This window comes from Rhincodon typus, chromosome 40 (assembly GCF_021869965.1).
Source record: "Rhincodon typus isolate 14 chromosome 40, sRhiTyp1.1, whole genome shotgun sequence".
In the NCBI taxonomy this organism is placed as follows: Eukaryota; Metazoa; Chordata; class Chondrichthyes; order Orectolobiformes; family Rhincodontidae; genus Rhincodon; species Rhincodon typus.
This window is the reverse complement of record NC_063371.1, coordinates 5402796-5428841: the sequence shown is the minus strand read 5'-3', so window position 1 is coordinate 5428841 and position 26046 is coordinate 5402796. Positions and strand designations below refer to the sequence as shown.

At 40.7% G+C, this 26046-nt stretch overlaps 1 protein-coding gene across 1 annotated transcript in view; it reads left to right on the top strand.

The window, feature by feature from the left end:
* The window catches only part of LOC109930709 (disintegrin and metalloproteinase domain-containing protein 9), a 109020-nt gene extending 88832 nt beyond the window's left edge, over positions 1-20188 (top strand). The window contains exons 15-21 of the mRNA XM_048618762.1: positions 617-722; positions 6138-6321; positions 7899-7979; positions 10005-10110; positions 12050-12191; positions 15562-15616; positions 19781-20188. Coding sequence (XP_048474719.1) covers positions 617-722; positions 6138-6321; positions 7899-7979; positions 10005-10110; positions 12050-12191; positions 15562-15616; positions 19781-19885 — 779 coding nt within the window. The 3' untranslated portion in view covers positions 19886-20188. The remainder of the gene's footprint in view (positions 1-616; positions 723-6137; positions 6322-7898; positions 7980-10004; positions 10111-12049; positions 12192-15561; positions 15617-19780) is intronic.
* Positions 20189-26046: the final 5858 nt, after the last annotated feature.

Here is a 26046-nt window from a genome sequence, read left to right as displayed (position 1 = left end):
TATGTCTCTTGTATCATGGCTTTAAAAGCATCATTCACATTACTGTAAAAAAAAATGCAGAAGAGTTACTTTTAGAGCCGTGTGATAAGAAATTCAGCTTGATGAGAGTTGGCGCACTTTTCAAAATCTAATTCATCCCCTTTCCACCATCAACCTGTGTGTTATTCTTGGATTTTTCCCAAGTGGTGTTGAAGAAGTATTGAAATATTTCCACATATTCAGAACTACACGTGACTGGAAGGGGACTGTAAGTATGAAGATGTTCTCACAGGATTGTCTTGCTTGCTAGAAGAGAGCACAGAGCCAGTCGTTTAAATCCGCTTGATGAGGTACTATGGTTAGTTGTGAAGATAGCATGTATGCCAGCCACCATCCTGAGAAATACTTGGCAGTCCGTACTTAAATCTGCTGGTTCAGGTTGAATACAGTTCAAAGGTTAGTTATTTTCGTGCCTTGATGACTTTTTCATTGTGACAGTCTCACAGAGAACACTTTGCTATATCGACTAGTCTTCCTGGTTATTTTCATTCTAGGAAAGCCGTGGGAAATGAATATCTGGGAGGACTGTAGGAGATGATTTGTTTGTATTTTTTTTCTCATCTATTTCTTCTTGCAGATGCAAAATCGGCTCCACGTATTTGTTTCCAAGAAGTGAATTCTAAAGGTGACCGTTTTGGAAACTGTGGCTCCAGTGGTGCTGGGTATAAGAAATGTGAGATCAGGTACGTTTTCTCACTTGAACTTTATGCCTGTGTAGTTAAATTCTTAATTGGTATGTTCCAGTAGGCTTGGTCCAATGACTGGGGTACCAAGCATACAGACTCTGGTGAATGGATTATTGAAGGACCAGTATGTATTTTGTATTGTTGTAAAACTCAATTATTTGTTTTTTCCAAATGTGTATTTATTTGCTAACGTGATGTTGTTTGACCAGGATCATTATTTACTTTGGGGTTGAGTGGTTCTCGTCCAGTGGTTTCCAAGTTGTGGTAATCGTCCAGGGAAATATCTGAGGTGTGAACAGGAGCAATTTCCCAACCATGGACTTTCTTCATTAAATATTTAGTATCACTCATTACTAACATATTTTATGTATCGTATTTAACTTTAAAATGATTGGAGCATCAAGTGGGTCGTTTATTTCATGGTATACAACTGACAACACTGATTTCACCGTCTTCATATATCTAATAGCCCTAGAATCCAATCATTGTACATTTAAAGCCTGGTTTATAAGCCAGGAACTATCTAATCTGACTGAGTTCAGAATCAAGTTGGATTTCACTGTTGGTTGCATCCGTTACACTGTAGCTACTGACACAGAACTGTTGTAAGTGATGCGATGTTAGTGAATTAGAAGATTGTGGTTCCTCTAAAGGCACCTGTAAATGATGCAAAGATTGCACATGCGCAAATAGAAAGCAACATCAGTGTCAGTGATGAAAAGTACCAGCTAGTCTCAAACATGGCACTGCAGGAAGTGTGCGGTTAGAAAAATTCAATTTTTGAAAATAAATTTGTAAAAACTCATACATGAAAAGGACACATGGAGATTGGCTGCACTTGTGGTGCTGGATTCTCAACCTCTCGTTCCTAGCACTAACTGCTGCAGCATGTTCTCTTGCGGCAAGCCGATGTAATGGGATCATCATTATAAATAATCACTCCATAAATTAAAACACGTTGTTCCGGAGCTAGGTATCTGGTACATATGGAAGACAGTATGTAATAACAAGTGTTCTAATATCTCTGTCCAAAGCCAAAATAAGAGTATAGTTTAAAACTAGATTTTAAATTAGAAGGACAATGACACATTCTTCGAGATAAACAGAAAGTGCAGGAAAAACTGAGCAGGTTTTCGGAACAGTTATACTCAACTCAACATTATCTGCTGCCTGGCCTCCTGGTTTCTTTACTGCATTCTGTTATTTCAGATTTTCAAAATCTGAAATGTTTTGATTTTAATTCAGTGATACATTCATGTTGATATTGTTTACCAGCAGATTTCAAAGCCCTTGCAATAAAGGGATAGTGAGCAAATGGATATGATGTTGGCTGTGTGACAGGAAACAGGGAGTAAAGGTGTATATTTGTTCCTTGGTGTAGAGGAAGATATATTATGAAGTTCTTTGGTGATGGTACTTGCACCACTGCTTTTAAAGATCTTGGTTTATCACCTAGTCTTGGGTGTGCAGTTATTGGTTTCAGAGCTGTGTTGCTCTAAGAGCTGGATATTGCAAACGATCAAAAACCAGATTAAACCACATGACCAACTATCACATGCAGTCCAGAAAAAGCAAACTAGAGTCTTGATGCATACATTGGTACGTGCACCTGCAAGTTATATTCTGAGCTGTTAAATAAACCTGGATGAAATTTTCAAGTAAATTGAATCTACATCGTTTAATCTGTGTAATTTATTGCAACCATAAGAAATATGTCACGGTGATCAATGTTGGAGATTTTCTTCAAAAAAAAAACAGTGAGATAAACTCGAAAACCACAGGAGAAAGCAGTGCAGAAGTTACATTGACACTGGAAAAATAAACCACGAGTGGAAGTGAGAGTATTTTATTTGTGAGCCTCTTCGATCAGAGAGTTCATTCCAAATTGCGCAGTTGGAGGAGCAAGGCAGTTGGCAATTTTGAGTGCACTTCTTGTGCAAAAGGAGAAATGTTTTGGAGAAACAAAGCTAATACTGCAGTGGAAGGTGCCACAGGAATAGTTGATTGAGTGGTTTAATCCTGGTTCCTGCCTCTTCGGCATATTCTAAGAGATGGACATGCAGAAGCAATTTATGCAGACAAGTGTGACGTGAGAGATTTGATTGGAAGATGGAGGAGAAGTAATGTTTTCTAAGGGATATAGCTGTCAGTGGGGTGCAAATGTTCAGGCTGAGGACAGTCAATAAGAGCACCAGTTTTGTGAAGGTGGCAGGGCAGTGTGAAGGATAGCTAATGAGGCATATGTGATCTTAGGTTTTATAACTCAAACCAAAGAATACAAAAGCCAGGGAAATTATGGTGAAACTTTAAAAACACTGGTTCAGCCTCAACTGGACCACTGTGTCCAATTCTGGGCCCAACGCTTTATGAAGGCTGCTGAAGGTTTTCGAGGATACCGAAATGACTCCTGAGAATGGTTTCAGGGATGAGGGACTTCAGTGACATAGATAGATTGGAGAAGCTCCAGGTTGAGACAAGACTTGATCAAGCTGTTGAGAAACTGTTCCTGATGGCAGAAGGATTGAGAACCAGACATTTTACATTACATATGATGCCGTGGGATACCTGGCACAAAGAAGTGTCTTTCAGCCCAAGCTGTAATGCTCCACTTGAGCCTCCACCCTCTCTTTCTTCAGTTAATTTGTCATGTAACCCCCAAACAGTCCTCCGGTAAATGCCTGTCTGGCTTCTCGTTAATTGCAGCTACAGAATTAATTTCAATCATTTCCTGTGGAAACCAGATCCCCATTTTCAAGACCTCACCTACCTTCCACCACCATTCTCTGGGTAAACAATCTTTTCTGAATGTTTTACAAAATTTCTTGGTTCCTATCTTACAATGACAGCCTCGCGCTTTGCACTTTCCTACAAGGGGAAACTTTCTGTCTACATCCACTCTATCAGCAGCCTTTCAGAATTTGAAGCCATCTATTACATCCCTCTTAGGCTTTTATTTTGTCAGGGGGAAGAGACCCACCCTGTTTCTGGATATCTACACATAGTTGTATCTGGTATTTGCTTTGTAAAGCTTCTCTGCATCCTTCCTTCTCCAGTGCTTGTAGAGCATTCTTAAAGCATGGAGACTGGAACCGTGCACAGTTCTTTTAAGTGTGTTCCAACCAAGGATTGGTACAGGTTGAGAACAACTTACCCGACCACTTCAAAATACACCTCCTAAAAGAAAGCTTAGTGCTTAGCTTGCATTTCTATGGTCTTGCTAATCTGTGGCATTCCTTTCAGTGACTGTTGTATTCATTGTATCGGCATTCATCTTAAATCGATCAGGGGAACGTGCAGAAAAATGTAGCATGTATTTGAGATGCTGAATGCAATGCCTGAGAGTACCATGGAGGCACTATGAAGGACAGTAGAGTAGGACAAAGTGAGTTGCTTATGCAGAGAGCTGACAGTGAAATAAAAGGCAGACTGGCCTTCTCTGCTTTGACCACTATAGAATTCCATAATAGACAGTAAGGCATTGAAAAAAAAATGTTAATGTTGAGGCCAAGTGCCAGGAGCTGAGAGGGAGGATAAATGTGAATACGATTTATACTTTGTCATTGTAAAAGTTAATAAGTGACACTACATCCTGCTGAAATGTTTCTTTTTATTAAATCGTGGGATGTGGGCATTAGTAGCTGGTCAGCATTTTATTTCCCCTCTCTAGTTGCCCTTCTTGAGGTGCCTTCTTGAACCACTGCCTTCCACATACTGTAGATATACCCCAATGCCCTTAGTGAGGGAATTCCAGGGTTTTGACTCAGCACTATGAAGGAATGATTATATATTTCCAAGTTGGGATGGTGAGTGACTTGAAGAGGAAGTTGCAGGAGGTGGTGTTCCTATGTATCTGCAGCCCTTGTCCTTCTAAATGGAAGTGGTCGCATGTTTGAAATGTTCTGCGTCAGGATCTTTGGTAAATTTCTGCAGTGCTGCTACTGAGTGTTCGTCGTGGAGGGGTTGGATGCAAGTGGATGTGGTGCCAGTCAAATGGGCAGCTTTTTTCCCCGATGGTGTTGAGCTTCTTGAGTGTTGCTGGAACTGCACTGATCCAGGTAAGTGGGGAGTACTGCATCACAGTCTTGATTTGTGTCTTGTCGTTGGTGGACAGGCTTTGGGGAGTCAGGAAATGAGTTACTCGCCGCAGTGTTCCTAGCTTCTGACCAGCTCTTGTAGCAGTGTGTTTATCTCATGAGTCCAGTTGAGTTTGTAGTCAGTAGTAACCCCAGTGATGTTACTGATGGGGGATTCAATAATGGTAACACCGTTGAATGTTAAGGGGTGGTGATTAGATTGTTTGTTATTGGAAATGGCTACTGCCTGGCATTTGTGTGGCGTGAATGTTACCTGCCACCTGTCAGGCCAAGCTTTGGTATTGTCTAGATCTTGCTCATTTGAACATGGAGTGCTTCAGTATCAGAGCAGTCGGGAATGGTGCTGAACATTGTGCAATCCACAGTGAACGTCCTCACCTCTGACATTAATGAAACAGCTGGAGACAGTTGGGTCTTCGAGCACCTGTAGACATGGCTGAGAGCAACTGAGATGATTGACCTCCTACAACTACAACCATCTTCCTCTTTGCCAGCTATGACTCAAATTAGCAGAGAGTTTGCCCCTTGATGACTCGAGTTTGCAAGGACTCCTTGATGCCACACTCAGTCAAATATAGCCTTGATGTCATGGACTGTCACTTTTACCTCATCTCTGGAATCCAGCTCTTTTGTCTGTGTTTGAACCAAGGCTGTAATAAAGGACAGGAGTTGAATGGCGCTGGCAGAACCCAAACTGGGTGTCACCAAGCAGTTTACTGCTGAGCAGGTGCAGCTTGATAGGATTTTTGATGACATCTTCCATCACTTTAATAATGATCAAGAGTAATTGGCTACATTGGATTTGGCCTGCTTTTTGTGTACAGAACATACTTAAGCAATCATCCATATTGTCGGGTAGATGCCAGTGTTGTATCTGTACTGGAACAGTTTGACCAGGGGAATAGCAAGTTCTGGAGCACAAATCTTCAGTACTATTGCCGGAATATTGTCAGGGTTCATAGCCTTTGCAGTATCCGCTGCTTTCAACTGTCTGTGACTTGCTTAATTAAACTGCAGATGCTGGAGCTCTGAGAGCTTCTTGATTTCACAACTAACCTGGGAGACAGCACCTTTGACAACCCAACATTTCCTCCATATTGTCCTTGTATTGTCTGCTTTGATATTTGTGCTCAGGCTGTAAACTCGAATGCACAATCTTCTGATTTGGAGAATACTACTTGCAAGTGAAAAAGCTGTCACTGAGTAAAGAACCTGATGAACTTAACTGTTACGTTTACTGCTATTTCAGTTCTGTGTCATAGTTTACGCAATCAGCAGTGATTTACACAGTAACAGTGTTGTGTTTTTCTTTATCTAGAAACTCCATGTGTGGGAAACTGCAGTGTGAGAATGTAAACTTTGCACCTGTTTTTGGAATCAGACCTTCCATCATCCAGACACCGATTGATGGGACAACATGTTGGGGGGTTGACTTCCGGTTGGGATCAGATGTCCCGGATCCTGGCATGGTAAACCCAGGGACACGATGTGACACTGGCAAGGTATATTTAAAACTGTTAATCTCTGGCTAGAATTGTGTTTTGGATTGTTTCATATTTGCTGTGTTTTTCTGTGTTGTGGAGTAATTTACAATTGGTAACTTCTGTAAACCGTGCCTCACTGAATAGGAACTAAACGTTCCTGAAGATGCATAAAACTCAAAATGCAAGCTAAGAGGTGCTGCGAGAAAACTAACAACCTTCAAGTTGGTAGATATATTTAATGCTTGCTCTAAATGTCCCAATTCAGTTGGTGGTGTTTGATTGGAATGTTTTAAAAGCGACAGAGAGTTGGCCGAGTTCCACTAAGTGCTGGATAAGTGGAATCGTGGAGTGAGCTGTGTGTACTACACTTGTAAACCTACAATTTGTTCAACCCATCTCAGAATGTCATTAGAAGGAGGCACTTAATTTCCGTGTTTCCAGCCTCCATTTTATGAACCTGTGTAAAGTTGGATCACGGGCACGTTTGATGGCACTGACTCGAGTGCTTTCGTCCCGATTGTCAGTCGTTGAGAACCAATGTTGCTTGGCCTCCAAATGAACAACTGAACTATTTACACAAGATGAGGTATTGCTATGTCTCAAATCAATTACTCGTGACCTAATATTAAGCTTGGGTTTATCATTGCACTGTAAAGCAGATCCACTCATTAGATGAAGCTGCTCGGCAAATTGCATTGATACTGACTTGATAACAGTCAACACAGGCTGTTTTGTGTTCAAAGTCACCAGCCAGTTGACAGAGTTTAATGCAATGAACCCCATGCCCTGGAAGTCACATGGAAAAAGAGACTAGATGACTGGCGTACCTGCAAGAGTGAAATTATACGACCCAACAAGTGCAGATAGATACTCGCGGTAGAGCTGGGACTTAGGACAGCATTCATTCTGAAGTGAGGATTTCCAGAACTCTGGGCATTTGCAAAGATGTGAGAGGGTTTCACAAATCAGACATTTCACTTTGTCTTGAGATATCTTAATTTTTGTGATTTTTATATTAAAAAAATCAAATTATTTAAGTTTCTACATTGTAGTAAAACATTATTCCTTACAACACAAGCAGATAACATGGATATGTATATGAATAAGAAATGTTTGGAGGAAAAGGGGCCAAGTGCAGGCAGGTGTGACGAGTTTAGTTTGGAATATCAGTCAGCATGGACTGGTTGGACCGAAGAGTCTGTTTCCATGTTTTTGGACTGTTTAACAACAGGTCTATTCACTTTTGGTATGCTCGTAGCTGTGCTTTGGAAGTAGGGTCAGGAAGTCTCCTACAGAGTTCCAGAATTAAGAAAAGAGTCTTCTGCACAAAAAATGTTAAAAACTGACATCTTGGAGAAATTGAACACAGGTCTATATCTAACTGTTAAACCTCTTACTCAAAGAAATACTCTCGTTTTACTGGTGTGCCAATAACATCACCCAACTGACGACAGAAATTTCCACATCTCACAATAGACAATGTTGTAGTCACTTCCATTTTTCAAAACAAACATTGTGAATAAATTGAAGAGCATTAAAGATCAGCCACATGTGTTGCATTCTTTGTTACTTAGCACTATTTTTATTTGTTTTAGATTTGCATGGATTTCAAATGTGTGGATGCATCTATTCTAAACTATGACTGTGATGTACAGATCAAATGCAATGGCCATGGTGTAAGTAACAGCTTCTGAATCAATTCAACTTTATTTTTGCCAGATGAAACAGTGACTTAGTGCCACATTTTTTTCAATTAAGTACTTTGTCTCAGTTGAGTATGCTGCATTCAGATAAAGGAAAACAACACACAGTGGATGCTGGAAATCTGAAATAAATCAGAACATAATGGAAAATCTCAACAGGCCTGGCAGCATCTGTGGAAAGAGAGACAGTTAACATTTAAATTTGAATATGACTCTTGTTAAGAACTATTTCTAATAATAGTGACTCCTAATGTAGTTTCCTCCTACATGAAGGAGACCAGGCATAGATTGGATGACCACTTTGCAGAATATCCCTGTGCAGTTCACAAAAGGTAACCCAGAGCTACTAATCACCTATTATTTTAACTCTTCACTTTGCTTCTGCCTTGTTGTCAGCCTCCTATACCATTCTCATGAAGCTCAATGCAAGCTTCTAAAGAGTATCTCATGTTTTGATCAGGCGCTATATTCTCTTTAAGTTCACCACTTAATTCAACAGTTCCAGAGCATAGCATAGTTCCCTTTTGAATGTTTTATTTCTGGATGACAGTTGTTCGTAATCAGAATCATTATTCCATTTCAGAATAACATTCATGACAACCTGCAATGTTCACTTTCTCTCTCTCCAGATGCTGCCTGACTTGAGTATTTTCATGATTATTTTGAGTTCAGTTTTCCATAGTATTTTCCTTTGGGGTTATCCTGTTACATCTCATCCACATCTCTTGTTTCTTTCCTTGGCTCATTAGCATCTCCTTTTGTCTTGAATTTTTAATCACTGAATCTCTCTTCTTTTCCACCCAATCACAGATCATTCTTTTCCCTCTTACTATCCACTCCATACTCCCTTTGGATATTTGCAGGTCAAGCAAGTATAACTTTTCTTCATCGGCATTAACCACAAACTGTTCCTCTATCCATCATTGCTGCCACACCTACAGAAAATGTCCAGCATTTTGCGTTCATCTTTCAATAATGAAAATGTTCCTTTGTCAGGAATGAACAGTTGGCCCTTGATAAATTGAAACCTATATTTTGAAAAGCAATGCCCCAGACACCTTGAATTATTCTGAATGCAGAATAATTATACTTTCCATCCACGTGGCACTCTGGAATGAAGTGAAATCTACCTGAAAGGATTAATGGTAAGTTTAGCAAAGGTAGCAGAACTGATGTAAGGTGCTCACCATGTCATTGTCCATCCATGACAATAAGATTAAATAACAACTTAGAAAAAACACTTCGTGGGCGCCTATGACAAGTGGTTTGACTTTCTTTGAAGTTACAGTTGCCTCTACGTTGGTCAGATGGTGTAGAATGCGCAGCTTAGAAACAGATCCCGATTACGAAAACCAAGTACTTCAGATTCTGAAACGATGAAATAAACAGAGAGAAACACTAGAAATACTGAAGAGGTATGGCAGCCTTTGTGAAGTGAGAAATAGCATTGAAAGGAACCTTTTACACATGTGGAAATTTGTATCAGTGCTCTGTTGTGTGAGCGTTTTACAGTCTGTATTTTTAATTTCTACGAGATGGGTTTCAATTAATTTTGAACCTCTCTCCTGTAATGCCAGTAAGGAACTGGAGATGGGAATAACATACTTTGAATCCAATTCATAACTGACAATAGTTCAAAAATGACTCAGCAATGCATAATTGACAAACTTGCTTTCTTTCCTTGAGAAGCATAACGGGGAAATTGAAGAACTGTTTGCATGATGGGTTAACAGCAGGTGATGATAAATTTGGTGAATTACTTCATTAGAGTAGCAGCAGTCTGAAATGAGTAATCTAACATCAGTCACTTGCTGCTAAAGTAGCATGAAGCAATAGAATTGACACCAGTTTGCACACGCATCTGAGCTCTTGACAGAAGAGTTTATTTTTCTTTGATAATATCAAGTGACTTAGTTTTGGGAATTTTATGTATTGTTCATTCATGACCCTGCATTCCATCTATGCACAAACTCATCAGTGTATTTTTTGGCTTTTCAGGTGTGCAACAGTAATAAGAACTGTCACTGTGATAGAGGGTGGGCACCTCCAGATTGTGCAAACACTGGCTATGGAGGAAGCATTGACAGCGGACCAACCTATGATGGTAAGTAGCTGAGAACAATGTGACTCATGCCACTGCTCTGGAACAGAAAGTCATTCCTACTGAAGGTGTTGTTAAACACTGAAAACAGGAAGCTGACACTCAGACTGCCTGTGGGCAAATATTTGATGCCACCGATGTCATCATTGTATGCCTGTTGTCTTCCCTTGCCATCTTCAACAAGGGACCAGGGTAATGACTTGATGGGAGGCAGCGATGGGTGAACCATGAGGCAGTGAGTGGGGCAGCAAACAGATCTGAATAGTGTTAGCAGGATTGTTAAGTAGAGTTTTAGAATTCAATATTCAGTGAAGTCTGCAATCCTTAACCATGATACTGTGCTGCCTGGGCGAAATCAAATAACATTTAAAATTTTGCACATCCCAGAAACATTTGAGAAAAGCACATCTATTGATGATGCACTTGTTAAAATATCTGCATATTGTTCTTTGATGGAACCAGTTAGCTTCAGCGTGATTTCAGGCATCATGACTGCATGTGTGGTGACTGTGAGCCCTTCAGTTGTGGTAGCAGCAAAATCAGGCTCAAAATTATTTGCTTTGTGATGGTATGAAAAAACTCAGCTGTCTGCTTGAGTTGCACTTAATCCACTAGCTTAAATATTCATTGCTGGCATTTGGTGGCTGCACAGTGTCCAGTCTTCAACATGCAATGCAACAATTTATCAAGTCATCTTTAGCAGCATTTCCCAAACTTCTGGCCTTCATGCTCCACACACATAGATAAGAATTAGCAGTAAGAATCAACTATTTGTCCCTTCAAGCCTGCTCACCATTCAATGCAATCATGACTCTTCTTCTGTTTCCATCCCATTTTCTGGCTCTATTTTCATTTCCCTTGATATTTTGAATGACCAGAAATCAATCAATCAATCAATCAATCTCTGTCTTGAATTCACTGGCAGTGAATGTGCCAGTGAACATACTCAATGACTGAGCCTTCTTAGCTCTCACAGGTAGAGAATGCTAAAGATTCACCGCTCTCAGAATGAGGAAATTCCTTCTTGTCAATCCCAGCATTGTTAGTTTACAAGTTGAATTTTGACAAAAGAAATGTCAATAAAGTCACAATTGAAAATCCTTGCATATTTCAGATTGTTATGATATAGGTTTAGATCCGACCTAGGTGCAAAATATGACTGCAATTGTAAATCTGGTATTCTTAACATTTCTCTGAAAGTTTTTCCATGGATCTGCCAATCTTTCAGTCCCACTGAATTGTCTGAAGAGTGTGATATTTTTTGAGATGTCCACTGCTGGCGTGTAATGGAATGAACCACCTCAACCAGTATGTGGTTCTGGGAAAGGTTGTTTGAGGTCATTCACTGTGACCAGTCTTCCTTTGTCTTCTCACTATCTCTTAGTGACAGAGGATACATTATTGTAGAGTGTCTACCAAAGTGACGATTGTCTTAGATGACAGGAAGATTTAATGCATGACAGCAGTAATACAAATACAAGTATATATATACATATATCAGATATAATGACTACTCAGGGAACTGGAATAGATGCATTTGCTTCTTCCAAAAACTGGAGTAGAACTCTTCATCTCCACCCTCAGACTCTTTGATATCAGTGGAATTGGTGAAGGCAATGTCATGTGAACATGAACCCCCTCATAACCATTACTTTAATTTGCAGAGTAATGATTAATGAGGTAAAGTCAGGTCAAGGCGCCATTGTCCCAGAAGACCAGAAGGCTGCTCACTCATTAGGGAGTGATGACTGTTGGTGGTTTCACCTGGGAGTCACCACGCAACGACTGAGGAGTGAGGTTGAGAAAGAGATGTGATAAGATCAGCCAGTGCAGGAATTGAACTCAGTGCTGGCATCACTAACCAGCCGCCCAGTCATCTGAACTCAATCAATACCCAATGTTTACTGACTCTGATAATTAAGTATATTTTTCTTCTTTTCAGATAAAGATACTACACTTCGGGATGGTCTGCTGGTGTTCTTCCTCCTAGTGGTTCCTTTGCTCCTTTTGGCTATATACGTATTTGTGAAAAGAAATGAACTCACAAGAAGATTCTGTCGGAAGCGAAGTTCTCAAACACAGAAGTAACAATTTTACTTTTCTCAAAGTTAATGCTTCTTTTTAAAAATTAAAACCCTGCTGAACATGTGAAATGAAACAGAAAGTGTCACAAAGTCTCTGTGATGAATTAGATTATCAGGGAGGGAAGCTTTGTGATACTCGAAGGCTTCAGACAGACACTTTTCCTTGGAACACAATGCTTCTGGTTTGTAACGCTATGAACGGTGTGGGTGACTGTCCTTGTTCGTTCTTGTGATATTAAGTGATTAAGCTCAAGGACTTGAAGTGTTGTGAAGACTGAGGTAATCTGTCAATTTAGTGGTTCCTGCATTTGAGAAAGAAAATAATTTGTTGTGTGTGGCTGAAAACAAGTTATGCTATCAAAACTTGCAAAACAATACCTTTGAACAGAGTTAGCAAGAACTGCTGACGCTGGAGTCAGAGACAACACAGTGTGGAGCTGGAGGAACACAGCAGGCCAGGCAGCATCAGAGGAGCAGGAAGGCTGACGTTTCAGGACGGGACCCTTCTTCAGAAATGAGAAGGGGGAAGAGACCTGGGAAATAAAGAGAGAGAGGAGGGATGGGGCTGGGGAATGTAAGTGGAAAGGTGATAGGTGAGGGCAGGTAGGGATGGTGGGGATTGGTCAGTGGGGCGGATAGGTGGGCGAGAAGATGGACAGGTTGTGTCAGGTCAAGGAGGCGGGGATGAGAGGGAGGGTTGGACATGGGATGATGCCAGGAGTGAGGAGATTTTAAAACTGATGAATTCCACGCTTAGACCATCGGGCTGTCGGCTCCCTAGGCGAAATATGAGGTGTTGCTCCTCCAGTTTGCAGGTGGTGTCATTGTGACACTGGAGGAGGCCCAGGATGGACATGTCGTCCAGGGAGTGGGAGGGGGAGGGGGCAAAGTAAAATGTTCGCGACCGGAAATGTACGAACAGAGTGCAGATGCACTACGAAACGGTCTCTTAGTCTCACCGATGTAGAGGAGGCCACATCAGGAACAGCAGATACAGTAGACCCAGTTGACGGATGTGCAGGTGAACCCCTGTCTGATATGGAAGGTTTGTTTTGTGCTTTGAATGGAGGTAAGGAGGGAGGTGTAGGTGAAGATGTAGTACTTCTTTGGTTGCAGGGAAGAGTGCCGGGGTGTTGGGGTTAGTGGGGAGTGTGGAGCAGATGAGGGAGTCGTGGAGAGAACAGTCCCTATGAAAGGCAGATAGGGGTGGGGAGGGAAATATATCTTTGGTTGTGGGGTCGGAATTGTAAGTGGTTGAAGTGGCAGAGAATGATACGTTGGATGTGGAGGTTGGTGGGGTGATATGTGAGGACAAGGGGGAATTCTGTCTTTATTTTTCTCGGGGGGAGAGAGTGTGAGGGCAGAAGTGCGGGAAATGCAAGAGATGCAGTTGAGTGCATTTTCGATCAGCAAAGGGGGAATGTTACGGTCCTTGAAAAAGGAGGACATCTGGGATGTTCTGGGTGGAACACCTCACCTTGGGAGCAGATGTGGTGGAGGTGGAGGAATTGGGAGTATGAGATCACGTTCTTGCAGGAGGGTGGGTGGGAGGAGGTGTATTCCTGGTAGCTGTGGGAGTCAGTGGGCTTGAAATCGACGTCAGTTTTGAGGCAGTCACCAGAGATGGAGACGGAGAGGTCCACGAAGTAGAGGGAGATATCGGAGATGGTCCAAGTGAATTTGAGGTTGGGGCGAAAGGTGTTAGTAAAGTTGATGAACTGTTCAAGCTCCTTGTGGGAGCATGAGGCAACGCTGATATAGTCACCAATATTAATCTGTCTGTGTCATCCTTCATGTCTGGTGGTGCATGGGCTAATGCCACATTGCAGTTGGCAAACATTGGTTAGAGCATTGAATATTGGAGTTAGGATGTCATTTTGCAGCTGTATAGGACAATAGTGAGGCCAATTTTGGAGTGCTGCTTACAGTTATAATTGCCCCCTTATAGGAAGGATATTATTAATTTGGAAAGGGTGCAGCAAAGACTTACAAAGTTGTTAATGGGATTGGCGGGTTTGAGTTAAAAGGAGATGTTGGAAAGGTTTGGACTTTTTTCCTTGGAAAAGATTGAGGGGTGACCTTATAGAGGTTTATAAAATCATGAGAGGCATAGATAAGGTAAATATCAAAGGTAGGGTAGGGAGTCCAAAACTAGAGAGCATACGTTTAAGGTGAGAGAAGAAATATTTAAAAGGGACCTGAGGGGAACTTTTTCACATAGAGGGTAGTGAGTATGTGGAATCACCTGCCAGAGGAAGTGGTAGATGCGGGTACAGTTACAACATTTAAGAGACATTTGGACATGAACATCAATCAGAAACGTTTAGAGGGATATGGGCTGAACGCAGGCAAATGGGACTAGTTCAGTTTGGGAAGCCCAGTTGGCATAGACATGTTGGACTGAAGGTGGTTTTTGTATCTACATATTGATTTCAGTGAACCTGAACAAACAGGGTACTTGGTACACACTTCCGAGAGAGCCTACCAGAACCTCAGGCATCTCCAAATGACTTTCAGTCACCAAAGTACTTTAGAGATGTAAGAATGATTGTAATGAAGGAAACAGGACTTTTTTTTTCCTGCACAACAGGATTCCGCAAATAGAAATGTGATACTGACCTGATTTCATTTTTCAAAGTGCTTGAGGGATAGAAATTCACTGTGCTTCTGAAATCGGCTTAAGGGGGGAGATATTGCCTTCGTTTATTGTCTCATTTGACAATGCAGCACCTCCTTGGTACTGTACTGAAATGTCAGCCTGGATCATGAGCTTGAGCCCCTGAAATGACAGTTGAACACACAACCTGCTAAAGCCACCACAGATGCACGTTAACTTGCGCTGACTTGGACAAATGAATTCACTTAATTTAACTGGACTTCTGGACAGATTTTTCACTGGTTTGCGATCATCCTGTTTTTAAGCCAGCAACTATGACAGTAATTCACAATTTTAATCTCAACCGACTGTACCATACTTTAGTTGAGATGTGAAACCATGGAACTATTGAAAGAAAGAAGGTCTTTGTATTCCAGTCTATATTTCTCCATCAGTCAACAAAACCGAAAAAAGGAAGTAACTGGCCATGACCTCTCTTTTCCTATTTGGATGACTTGTGTATTTCATGCGTAATCAGTTGTGAAATACTGGAGGTGCTTGAAGGATGTGCTAATGCGCACATACTCCTTATTGCATTGTATTGACATGCTAATCTATGGACATTGTGCACCAGAATTCAACATGGATTTGTAACCTTGTATTAACTGTATATGGAAACTGGATGAGGAAAATTGTTTTTCTAAAGAATGTAATGGTGCAGATTACTGGAAAGAAACTTGTGTTGTTTTGTCACGTTTGTTCTGCTTCAATTAGGTCTGAAAACAGAGCTCAACCAAGAAATGCCTCAAGTAACTCAGCAAAAGAAGGGGTAAGTAGTGGTTCCTGAAAGTCAGTGTTTAAGCAGCAAATCAGTCCAAGTATTGCGACAAATTTTTAGCAATCTCCTTACAGGCTGATAATAGATGTTGATGTGTTCGCCGAGTTGGGAGGTTTGATAGCAGATGTTTCGTCCCCTTACGAGGTGACATCTTAGTGCTGTGGCGCTTCCTGTGAAGCGCTGTTGTCTTGTGTTGATTCGAATTTATATGGTCTGGTTTTTGCTGCTACCAGTAGGTGCCCATTCCTGCTGTGCGTTGTAATGTCGGTATATCGGGTCTACGTCAATGTGTTTGTTGATGGAGTCTGCGGATGAATGCCAAGCCTCCAAGAATTCCCTGGCTGTCCTCTGTTTGGCTTTTCCAATGATAGTAGTGTTGTCCCAGTTGAAAGTGTGGTTTTTCTCGTCTGTGTGTATTAAAACCAAGGACATCTGGTCGCGTCTGCTGGTTTGTATGCTGTCATGATTCCTAAAGGTCTGAATAGTCTGACTGTAAGTTCTGAGGTACTTTTTTATATATATGGTATGAGCCAGACTACTCAGACTGCTAGGAATCACGACAGCACACAAACCAGCAGCCACACTAAGACAGCAAATGACCAGAGTTAAAGACCCAATAGATACCATGGACAGGGCAAATGTGGTCTACAAGATACCACACGGAGACTGCACAAAACACTATGTGGGACAAACAGGCAGGCAACTAGCAACCCGCATTCACAAACACCACCTAGCAACTAAACGACACGACCAGATGTCCACACACAGACGAGAAAAACCACACTTTCAACTGAGACTACACTACTATCATTGGAAAAGCCAAACTAAGGATAGCCAGGGAATTCTTGGAGGCTTGGCATTCATCCGCAGACTTCATCAAAAAACACATTGACTTAGAACCGATATACCGACCGTTACAACGCACAGCAGGAATGGGCACCTACCGGTAGCAGCAAAAACCAGACCATATAAATTTGAATCAGCATAAGACAACAGCGCTTCACAGGAGGCTTCACAGCATTGAGGATGTCACCTGGTATGGGGACGAAATGTCTGCTATCAAACCTCTCAGCTCGGCAAACACATCAACATCTAGAACCAGTGCCTGAGTGACAAATCTTCACTCAAAGGCTGATAATATTGAGAAAGATATTTGAAATTCTAGTGATTGACTGGAAGGATCTCACACAAGAACATTTCGAGTTTTAAGACCTGTTATCTTCCAAATTAACCAGGAGCAACATTGTCTGAACACTTTTCACTAAACAATTTATACTCTAAACTACAGCAAAGAATCCCCCATTTAGCTTCTAAAACAATGGAAAACCCCTAATATAGTCATTCTTAACCCTGTATCTTGAGTGGACCATCCAAAGCTATTATCAGTTGGTTTTTCCCCTTTTCCAGTCAGCTAATGTCTACTTCCCAAATGGACTGTCACGCAAAGTGCCGAACTGGAGATCTCTCTCTCTTGTCAAAGATAGGCTTATCTTCCAACTCTTTTTAAATCCTCATGAAGTTGGTCTCTTAAGTTTGAATGTGAACTTCCACTGACATCCTTGCAATGTGCACAAAAGAGACATGCTGCCTCTATCTTTCTGCTTTTTTTATTTCTCTCTCTTGGGTTGTTACAGTCTGATCCTGTCTCTGAGATTCAGTAATTTAGTTCAGGGAAGCTGCAACTCAATCCTTCCAGTGGGCCCTATCTCTCTCAGAATCTAAATCCATGATAATATGAAACAAGTGGGCCTCGCATCTAGGTGGAAATGTTTATTAGCTCCCCTGTAGACTTCCAACTTCATTCTATCGTGGAAGTAAAAGATACTTTAAAGTGTAACTACTCACAAAACCAGACATTGAGAACATCACCCTGGGACTTGCAGACTGCCAGTTTATCCATTGTCAGTATAACTGCTGAGGTCATTGTTACAAGTATGGATATCTGAAACCGTATTTCTGTAAAGCCTGGATATCGTTTACCTTGTCAGCATAATTCAGAACAGCCTAAACTCAAGACTCATTCGCAAAACACAAAGATTTTGCAGATCTAACATTTGTGGCAATGCCTAAAAGTCCATGTTAATTCACAACAGTGGTTTCTCTCTGAGGTGAGGAGCAAGGCTTGCCTAGTTAATATATTTTTCTAGCTGTTTGCCTCCTCATTCAATGTGGCTTTCTTTGATAATACAGTTGCCTGAAAGTGTGAGTTTGCAATTTGCACTTGGCCTTGTTACCAATTAGCAACTGAACTAAAGATTGACTTTACAATGTCTACATGTGATTCTGACCAGCAATGGATTGTACCCCTCCATCTTGTTGTTTTTCAGTTTCATCATAGTGATTTATTTTTTTCTCTTGTCATTATTCATTTGTAGGATATGAGCATCTCAGTGAGCATTCACTGTCCCACCTGTTTGCCTTTAAAAAGGCGGTAGTGCAATGCCTTCTTGACCCACTTTAGGCCTTAGGTGCCACTGCACCATGAATTGTTACAGCTTTTAGGAAATATTTACCATCTAAAACAAGCTGTATTTGGACATTAAATTTGATCACATAGCATCTGTTTATGCATGTATCTGAAGTGCCAAAATAGTGGGCAGTAATCATCTGTAATGTCCATCAGAGATGCAACACCATTGTATTGCATACAAAACATGGAGATTTCATTTCTTCATCCGTGAAGCAGGCATTAGACTGTAGCACTTCCATTTAAGGAACTTAGTGTCTGCTTCAAGCTTTCATTACAATTACAGATTTACAGAATTGTGAGGAGGCAGAAGGAGACCATTTAACTCATTGTGCCTGCATGGTTCTCAAATGAGCATCATTCCTGAGTGCCAGTCTGTTGCTTTGTCCTCACATCTTTGCACACTATTTCCATCTAAATAATCATCCAATGCCCCCTTAAATGCCTCGATAGAATCTGGCTCTGCCACACTTTTCAGGTAGTACATTCCCTACCATAGCTACTTATTGAGTGAAAAAAAACTTTTTCTGACATCGCGTTTGCTTCTTTTGAACATCACTTTAAATCCATACTCCCTCATTTTTGATCCTTTTGCAAGAGGGAACAGCTTCTCCCTATCTACTCTATCCATCCCACTCATGGTTTCTCTCCAGGAAGAGCAATCCTAACTTCTTCCATCTGTCCTCATGACTGAAGTTTCTCATTCCTGGAACCATTCTAGTAAGTCACTTCTGTACTCTTTCCAATGCTTCACATCTTTGCTCATTTTTCATCAACCCAATGTTTTTCATGTGACGTTCTAATTCAATCGCAAATCATTCTATCTATTAATTCACTGAGAGGGTGGTGGGAGTCTGGAAATCACTGCCTGTAAGGGTGGTCGAGGAAGAAACCCTCATAACATTTAACAGGTATTTACATGTACACACGGGATGCCAAGACGTACAAGGCTCTGGCTCAAATTCTGGAAAATGGGGTTAGAATAGTGGGGTGGTTGTTCTCGGCTGGCTGAGGGGTCTACTTCTGTGCTGTAGACCTCTTTAAGTTTTCCCCTCGCTGAAGTTAAACTGATTTGGTCTATAATTGCTGGGATTAACCATCCAAACTTTCTTGAACACATCGCAGTGGTTGCAATTCTCCAATCCTCTGGCACCTCCATTTAGCCCAGGGAAGTCTGAAAGATTATGGCCATGACCACTGCACTTCAAAAATTTTGGATGAGTCTCACCCAGTCCAGGTGCCTTTTCAACTTTAAGTGCCAACAGTCTGTCCAAGACCTATTCATTTTGAACCATTGAGTGATAGAGTCTACTCTAATCATGGGCTGGGCAGCATCTTCCTCTCTTAAAAAGACAGATGCAATATATTAATTAAATACCTCTGCCATGCCCACTGTCTTCATGTGTAATGAATTCTGTTGCCCATATTCATATGGACTTCATATTTCAGACGCAAGGTATTAAATCCTGCAACAAATAGACAGTCAAAATTGGACTTCTTGAATTTAACCAACATTTATAAGTCAAAACTGCACAGATACCTTTAAGTTATTTAAATGCTGTTGTCTCAGAGAAAGTAAGGAGGATGAGACAAAACTAACCTCTGCCAAAACACAACATCCAAATTTAGGTTTGTTAGCCCATCTTGTCAACACAGCAGTAACTTTTCTTTTGTTTTCAATACACCAGGTCAACTTACTGACAAGTCAGCAGGTAATTGAACTTACTGAAACTTCAGGGATAAATATTTCTTTGAGCTGGTGTTCTGTTTCTTGCTATCAAAAAACATTCTGAAAGTAATATGGTGATTTCTCTTGAATACAATTCACAAAGCTCCTTTGTATTTCTGCACAATTGAAAGCCTGCTTCAAAATCAGCTGGCAGAAAGTAGACAAAAACTCTGCTAACTATTCATGTTAAAAGACACAGTGAGGTGCATTTAATGTGAAAAAACTCCCATTGATGTCATGTCCTATTTCTTGGTCGTGATGGCCATTTGTCTGACCAGCAAGTGCCAATGAGATACATACATCCTGAGAGCTTTGTGCTTTGTGAGAAAGCTGTGATACTGGTTCTGCATGCAGCATGGCAAATTATGGGGACACCTATGATTCCAATCTCTTGTGAACAATGTGCACTGAGTTAGTAATTAACTAATCTTCACAGCCACAATATTTCTTCTTTCTGTGTATAATTCTCCTCTTGCCGTATGTAGACAGAAATCTTTTGACCAGAGAGTAATGTAAAAGCCAATAGTTTTGGCAAGATAAGGAAAACTTTCGAATGAGGTACACAAGAGGAATTCTATCTTGCTGTCATAGTCTCGCTTTCTTCCCAGCTTTCACAATCACATTTTAAATCTGTTTGTTTCAGGAAAATGTCATTTTCACCCCCTCCACTTTTTTATCTCTACTTAAAAATTTAGTTGTTCTCATCAATTAAAGCCTATTTAGAGCATGCTTTTGACTTGTGCCTGGGATTTCACACAACAAATGATCTGCACAGATAAAACAGCAGCTACCTTAGAATGACAATTGCATTTTCTTGATGTTTCAACACCTACCTGTTGTTAAGGTCAGTGATACTTAAAACTATATAATTATGACTTTTCCAATGACAAATTTGGCTGAAAATTTGAGTCCTGGTCTGTACAGAATGGGTTGATGTCAACTAAATAAGACTGACATGGCTGACTTCAATGCATCTGTTATAGTTTAGGGAAAATTGGATTTTTGTTCAGGATGGCCTCTCAGTGCTGGAAAATTTGACATGTGAAAAAGACCGGGCCAGACTTGTGGTCTTGAACATGGCTTCCCATGTTATACCCCATTGGGCATGCAAGTCCCAAAATGCTGGTAGTCCAACCTGTGATGTCCAGGTGACCTTGTTCTGTTGACAATTCAATATTTTGTCCCCTCCTCCTACCGCATCCCAAAACCAGTCCAGCTCGTCCCTGCCTCCCTAACCTGTTCTTTCTCCCACCTATCCCCTCCTCCCACCTCAAGCCGCACCTCCATCTCCTACCGACCAACCTCATCCCGCCCCCTTGACCTGTCCCCTTCCTAACTCCCTACCTACACTCACCTTTACTGGCTCCATCCCCGCCTCTTCGACCTGCTTGTTTCCTCTCCACCTATCCTCTCCTCTATCCCTCTTCTATCCGCCTCCCACTCTCTCCCTATTTATTTCAAAACCCCCTTCCCCTCCCCCTTTTCTGATGAAGGGTCTAGGCCCGAAACGTCAGCCTCTCTGCTCCTATGATGCTGCTTGGCCTGCTGTGTTCATCCAGCCCTGCACCTTGTTGTCTCGGATTCTCCAGCATCTGCAGTTCCTACTATCTCTGATTCAATATTTTGTCTGCTGTTTTGTCCCATGAAAATGTTGTGCGTTGAGAGGTTTGTTTCATTCTTTGACAAGTCATAAATCATAACACTGAGAACCACTGAAACATTTCCATGTCATACTAACACGGACTTTTACTTTACGTGGTCCAGACTGCACCACATTTTGCAATGAATTAGCTCACGATCTCAAGAGGGCATAAAATGGTAGTCAAAGCTTGTCTGAACATAAGACCTAGGAGCAGAAGTAAAATCTTTCAGCCTCTTATTGTTGTTCTGCTACTCAGTAAGATGATGATGAATCTGTTCATGTTTTGAACTCCACATTCTGATCTACCCTCATGCATGAAGAATGAACATTTGGCTAATGTATAGAGGGCTGACTGTTCCTGAAACTGCACCATAGCTCAAGTTTACTGGGTCATGTCATTGATGTGAGTAGTTGGCTGTAAAGCATGATTTAGACACAATGTAGGAAGGAAAATCAGATAAACTTAATCATTTATGTGTCATCTGTGTCACTTGCTCTTTTTCGCTGCTGTGTGACCACTATTGTTCCAGTTTGTCATGATGAAAATCTCCCCAAATATCTTTAGAGAAAGGTCATAAAGGAGAGAAATTATGCAACAAAAAATTCAAGTTAAAAATAATTGAGATGCACTTTCATGTTTTTTTAATAGTGGGTGTTGTGGTGATAAAACTCCTGGCATTTTGTCTGAACTTTGTCCTGAATATCCATTTAATCATGGTTCCTTTTTGACCTTTGCTGCCTTCAACTTTTTATATAAGAAGCAGCCTGAGAAAAAGATTTGCATTGAGATAGTGCCTTTCACATCGTCAGGTTATCCCAAAGTGCTTAATGGTTAGCTGAGTAAATTGAAAATGCCATCATTTATTTTGTCAGAATATGCGACTGCCAATTTCTGTATGACCCTGTTCAAGAAACAACATGATCATGATCATATTATTTTGTTTTGTGATGTTGATTGAGGGCTATGCATTGGCCAGCTGACAGGGAGAACTCTCATTCTCACCTTGAAAATGGTACCAAAGAACCTTACATCCACTCGAAGGGACAGATGCGGATGTTCCTTTAATGTCGGAATTGAAAGAGGTCACTTGTGCATTTTGCCTTGTTCATTGTAAAGTCTGTTCTGATGTCAAGTGCCCAAAGTCCATCCATGTTCTCATTGTATGGAGTCAGAGTTCTACAGCAGGAACAGACCTTTTGGTCCAACTTATCCCCGCCAATCAGATATCCTCAACTGATCCAGTTTCAAGACAAAAGTCAGACTGGCCAGTCAGCAGCTCAGGACTATGTATGTGTATTATATTATCCAAGTATCAGAATATACTACTGCTGGATGAAACACTGGTCCACAAAAATCTTTTTAGCCCAATTTATCCTTGGACAGTATTTTTCATTCTGCTTTGCTGTATGCCTGTACTTTGCCCTCTCGTGGGGAAAACCTAAAATGACTGCAGCTCCTGTGCATTTACAGGAACGAAAACACAAAGTGCTGGAGAAATTCAGATCTGGCAGCATCTGTGAAGAGAAAAATAGAGTTAATGTTTCGAGTCTGGTGACTCTTTGTTAGAAGCTGTCTTTTCTCAGCATTACCCGTTGTGAGAATTGTTTATCATGAGTTTAGAGTAGTTACGTTTGATGCAGTGTGAAAATGTCTACAGAATGGTTCGCTATGAGGGAGCATTGACTGGTTTTTCAAGTTAACAGAATGCTATCAGGACTTAAATGCCTCAAATATCAGGCCAAGTTGACCAAAAATCTGTTGCATTCTCCTGAGTTTTCGAGATTGAGGATTGGTTTCATTGGTGTGCTTAAAATGATAATAGACTTTGATTGTGTAGATACAGATAACCTCTTCATTCTGATAGAGGAATCTCACCAAGCGAATACAATTCTCCACCACAGCCCCAGGAGCTGTGCATGCTTGGAGCTCGCAAAGCTGACTTCAGCATCTTTCAATACCATTCATTCAGGCTATCAAGAGATACAGATCCAGTGCTGATAAATGAGAGTTGTAGCGCTGAGTAGCAATGACCTAATTGTTCCCATAATTCACAGCCAAGTAAGCATTTCAATCTATTTGGATATGTTCTTTTCTGTTGGATTAAGGTTTATTATTTGTTTATTTCCTAAACTGAGCATTAGATAGAATAGTGACATACTGAATGTTTGCTTGAACGGCACTTGTAATATGGATTTTCAGAAGGGGATGGCAACTTGAAAACTTAGAATCACAAATACTAAAAAGCATACAATCCTTAGTATGTCAGACATTTTATTTTGGCATTTACCAAAACTACGTGTATTGAAGGTAATAACTTTACCAAATCAGTTCAAATTATTGCCAGGCAGGAATACTTTCTCAGTCCACAACTTTTCTTAACATCTGTAGAAATGTAAAGTTCACTGGTAAATGATTTTGCACAATTGACAATAGAACTGTGGGACTTTTCTAAATTTCACCAGAGTTATGCCTGTAAGTGCACTTCAGCCCTGACACAGGAAAAGTGACAGGCCATTGAACGGCAGATTTGCATGTTTGGCCATGTTATGCATTATGGGGTCCTGCCAATCTCATGCTGTTGAATAAGTGCTGGTGGTGTAATGGTACGGCTACTGGGCTAGTATTCCAAACCCTTGTTCAATGTTCGGGAGCTTGGATTCAAATCGCACTGTGGCAGGTGGGTGAAATTTGTAAATTCACTAGTATTGATGGTCACAGATTTCTGAGTGCTCATACTTAGGAGCGCGATCCCATACAGAGGTATCATTCTATACATCTCATGTATGAACATTTCCTATACTGAAAAATGGCTGCTTTATATTGTCCAAATTAGTACAAATACACTTATGAATTGATTTTGGAATGGAACCTGTTCGCAACCCATGGACTGCCTGTAATATGGAATAAAATTCTGGTTTGATGGAAACCATGTAACCACTTTTGATTGTTGTAAAAAACCCATCCGGTTCATTAATGTTCTTCAGGGAAGAAAATCTGCCATCCTTACCTGGTCTGGCCTTCATGTGACTCCAGAGCCACAGCAATTTTGTTGACTTTTAACTACCCTTCAGGCAGTTAGAGATGGACAATAAATACTGGACTACACAGCCATGTCCACATTCCATGAACAAATTCTAAAAATCTAGTGCAGTGGCCTTCATCAGGCCACATTTTGACATAATGTCTGTTGCCATTTCAACTCAGTTTGATGATTCACTGCTAAAACTGACATCTGCGGTTGAAACAATCCCTGACTTCATTCTTCTTTATTCCACTGAAAGCCGATGAACATTTAAAATATTAACCAGTGGGGATACATCATCTTTTTTGTGAGATTGCAAAGGTGTCTTGATTTTTTTTTCAAGCTGGCTTGATCTGGGCATGTTAACTGACTTGTAAGCCGTGCCAAAAATACATCGTCTCAGTTGCTATACACTTTACTTTTATTCAGTTGAGTTACATAAAGCAGTACAAATAAATTCAAACAAATTTTCATCAACATTAAGATATGCTTGCTTTATCTTAGAATGTTGATTTTTCATTAATGATGTCTGTTTGAATAGCTTGTATTTTGTAGAATAGCCTTAAAATATATTCTTACTCAGCATTTGAAATAGCTGTAGTACATTTCCAAAGTCAACCTCTGATATAAAGTAGCATCTGTAATCATTGTAGGAATGCATTGTTTGCCTGTTGAGGACCATAATTTTATTCTACTAACAGTAAGGCTGAGTGGACCCCATTTGTTTCACTTCACAGTTGTGAGAAATGTACGCAGAAATAACAGTATAAAGAAAATTGACTGATGAACCCATTATTTCCAGCAATCATCTTGGTAAATATTTTGAATGGATTGAATTGTTCCACTCACAAACCATGCTTTAACTCACTAAATCCTAATCCAAGAATAGAATGTTAATTTAATGTAACGAGTGATAAAACTCCAACGAATCTTCCAACAAGTAACTAAAGTAATTTCCTGTGATTTATTTGGAGAAATGGTACACTGAAATGTTGATAAAACCTTCAGATCTTTAATTCAAACCACATCCAGGCCACCAAGTGTCCACCTGAAACACTCTTTTAGTCTTTGCTTTAAATGAACTCATCTAGACATTGCCGTCACAATCTAAGGTGGGACTTAAACCCAATCTATGTGGCCCAGAGATATGATCATTACTACTGCAGCAAATGACCTGTGTTTTAGTTTTAAGGGGCAACTAAAACCAAAGCATCTGAACTGAGGAAATTGGTTATTTGTCATTGCATTTCATTCAGAGGGGAATTAACCTCACTGTTTCAGAGAGTAGAGAGACAGAGGTTGTGCATGAGCCCCATAAATTACTGCATGACACAATTGATAGGCTAAATAATCTAAGTAATGATTGCAGTTGCCAATGATGTAAATCTCCACATAACTCTGGGTCCAAGTATTATATAGTATGTACAAGAACATCACTAACACAATTCTTTCAGAGATAGTAGGAACTGCAGATGCTGGAGAATCTGAGATAACAAGGTGTAGAGCTGGATGAACACAGCAGGCCAAGCAGCATCAGAGGAGCAGGAAGGCTGACGTTTC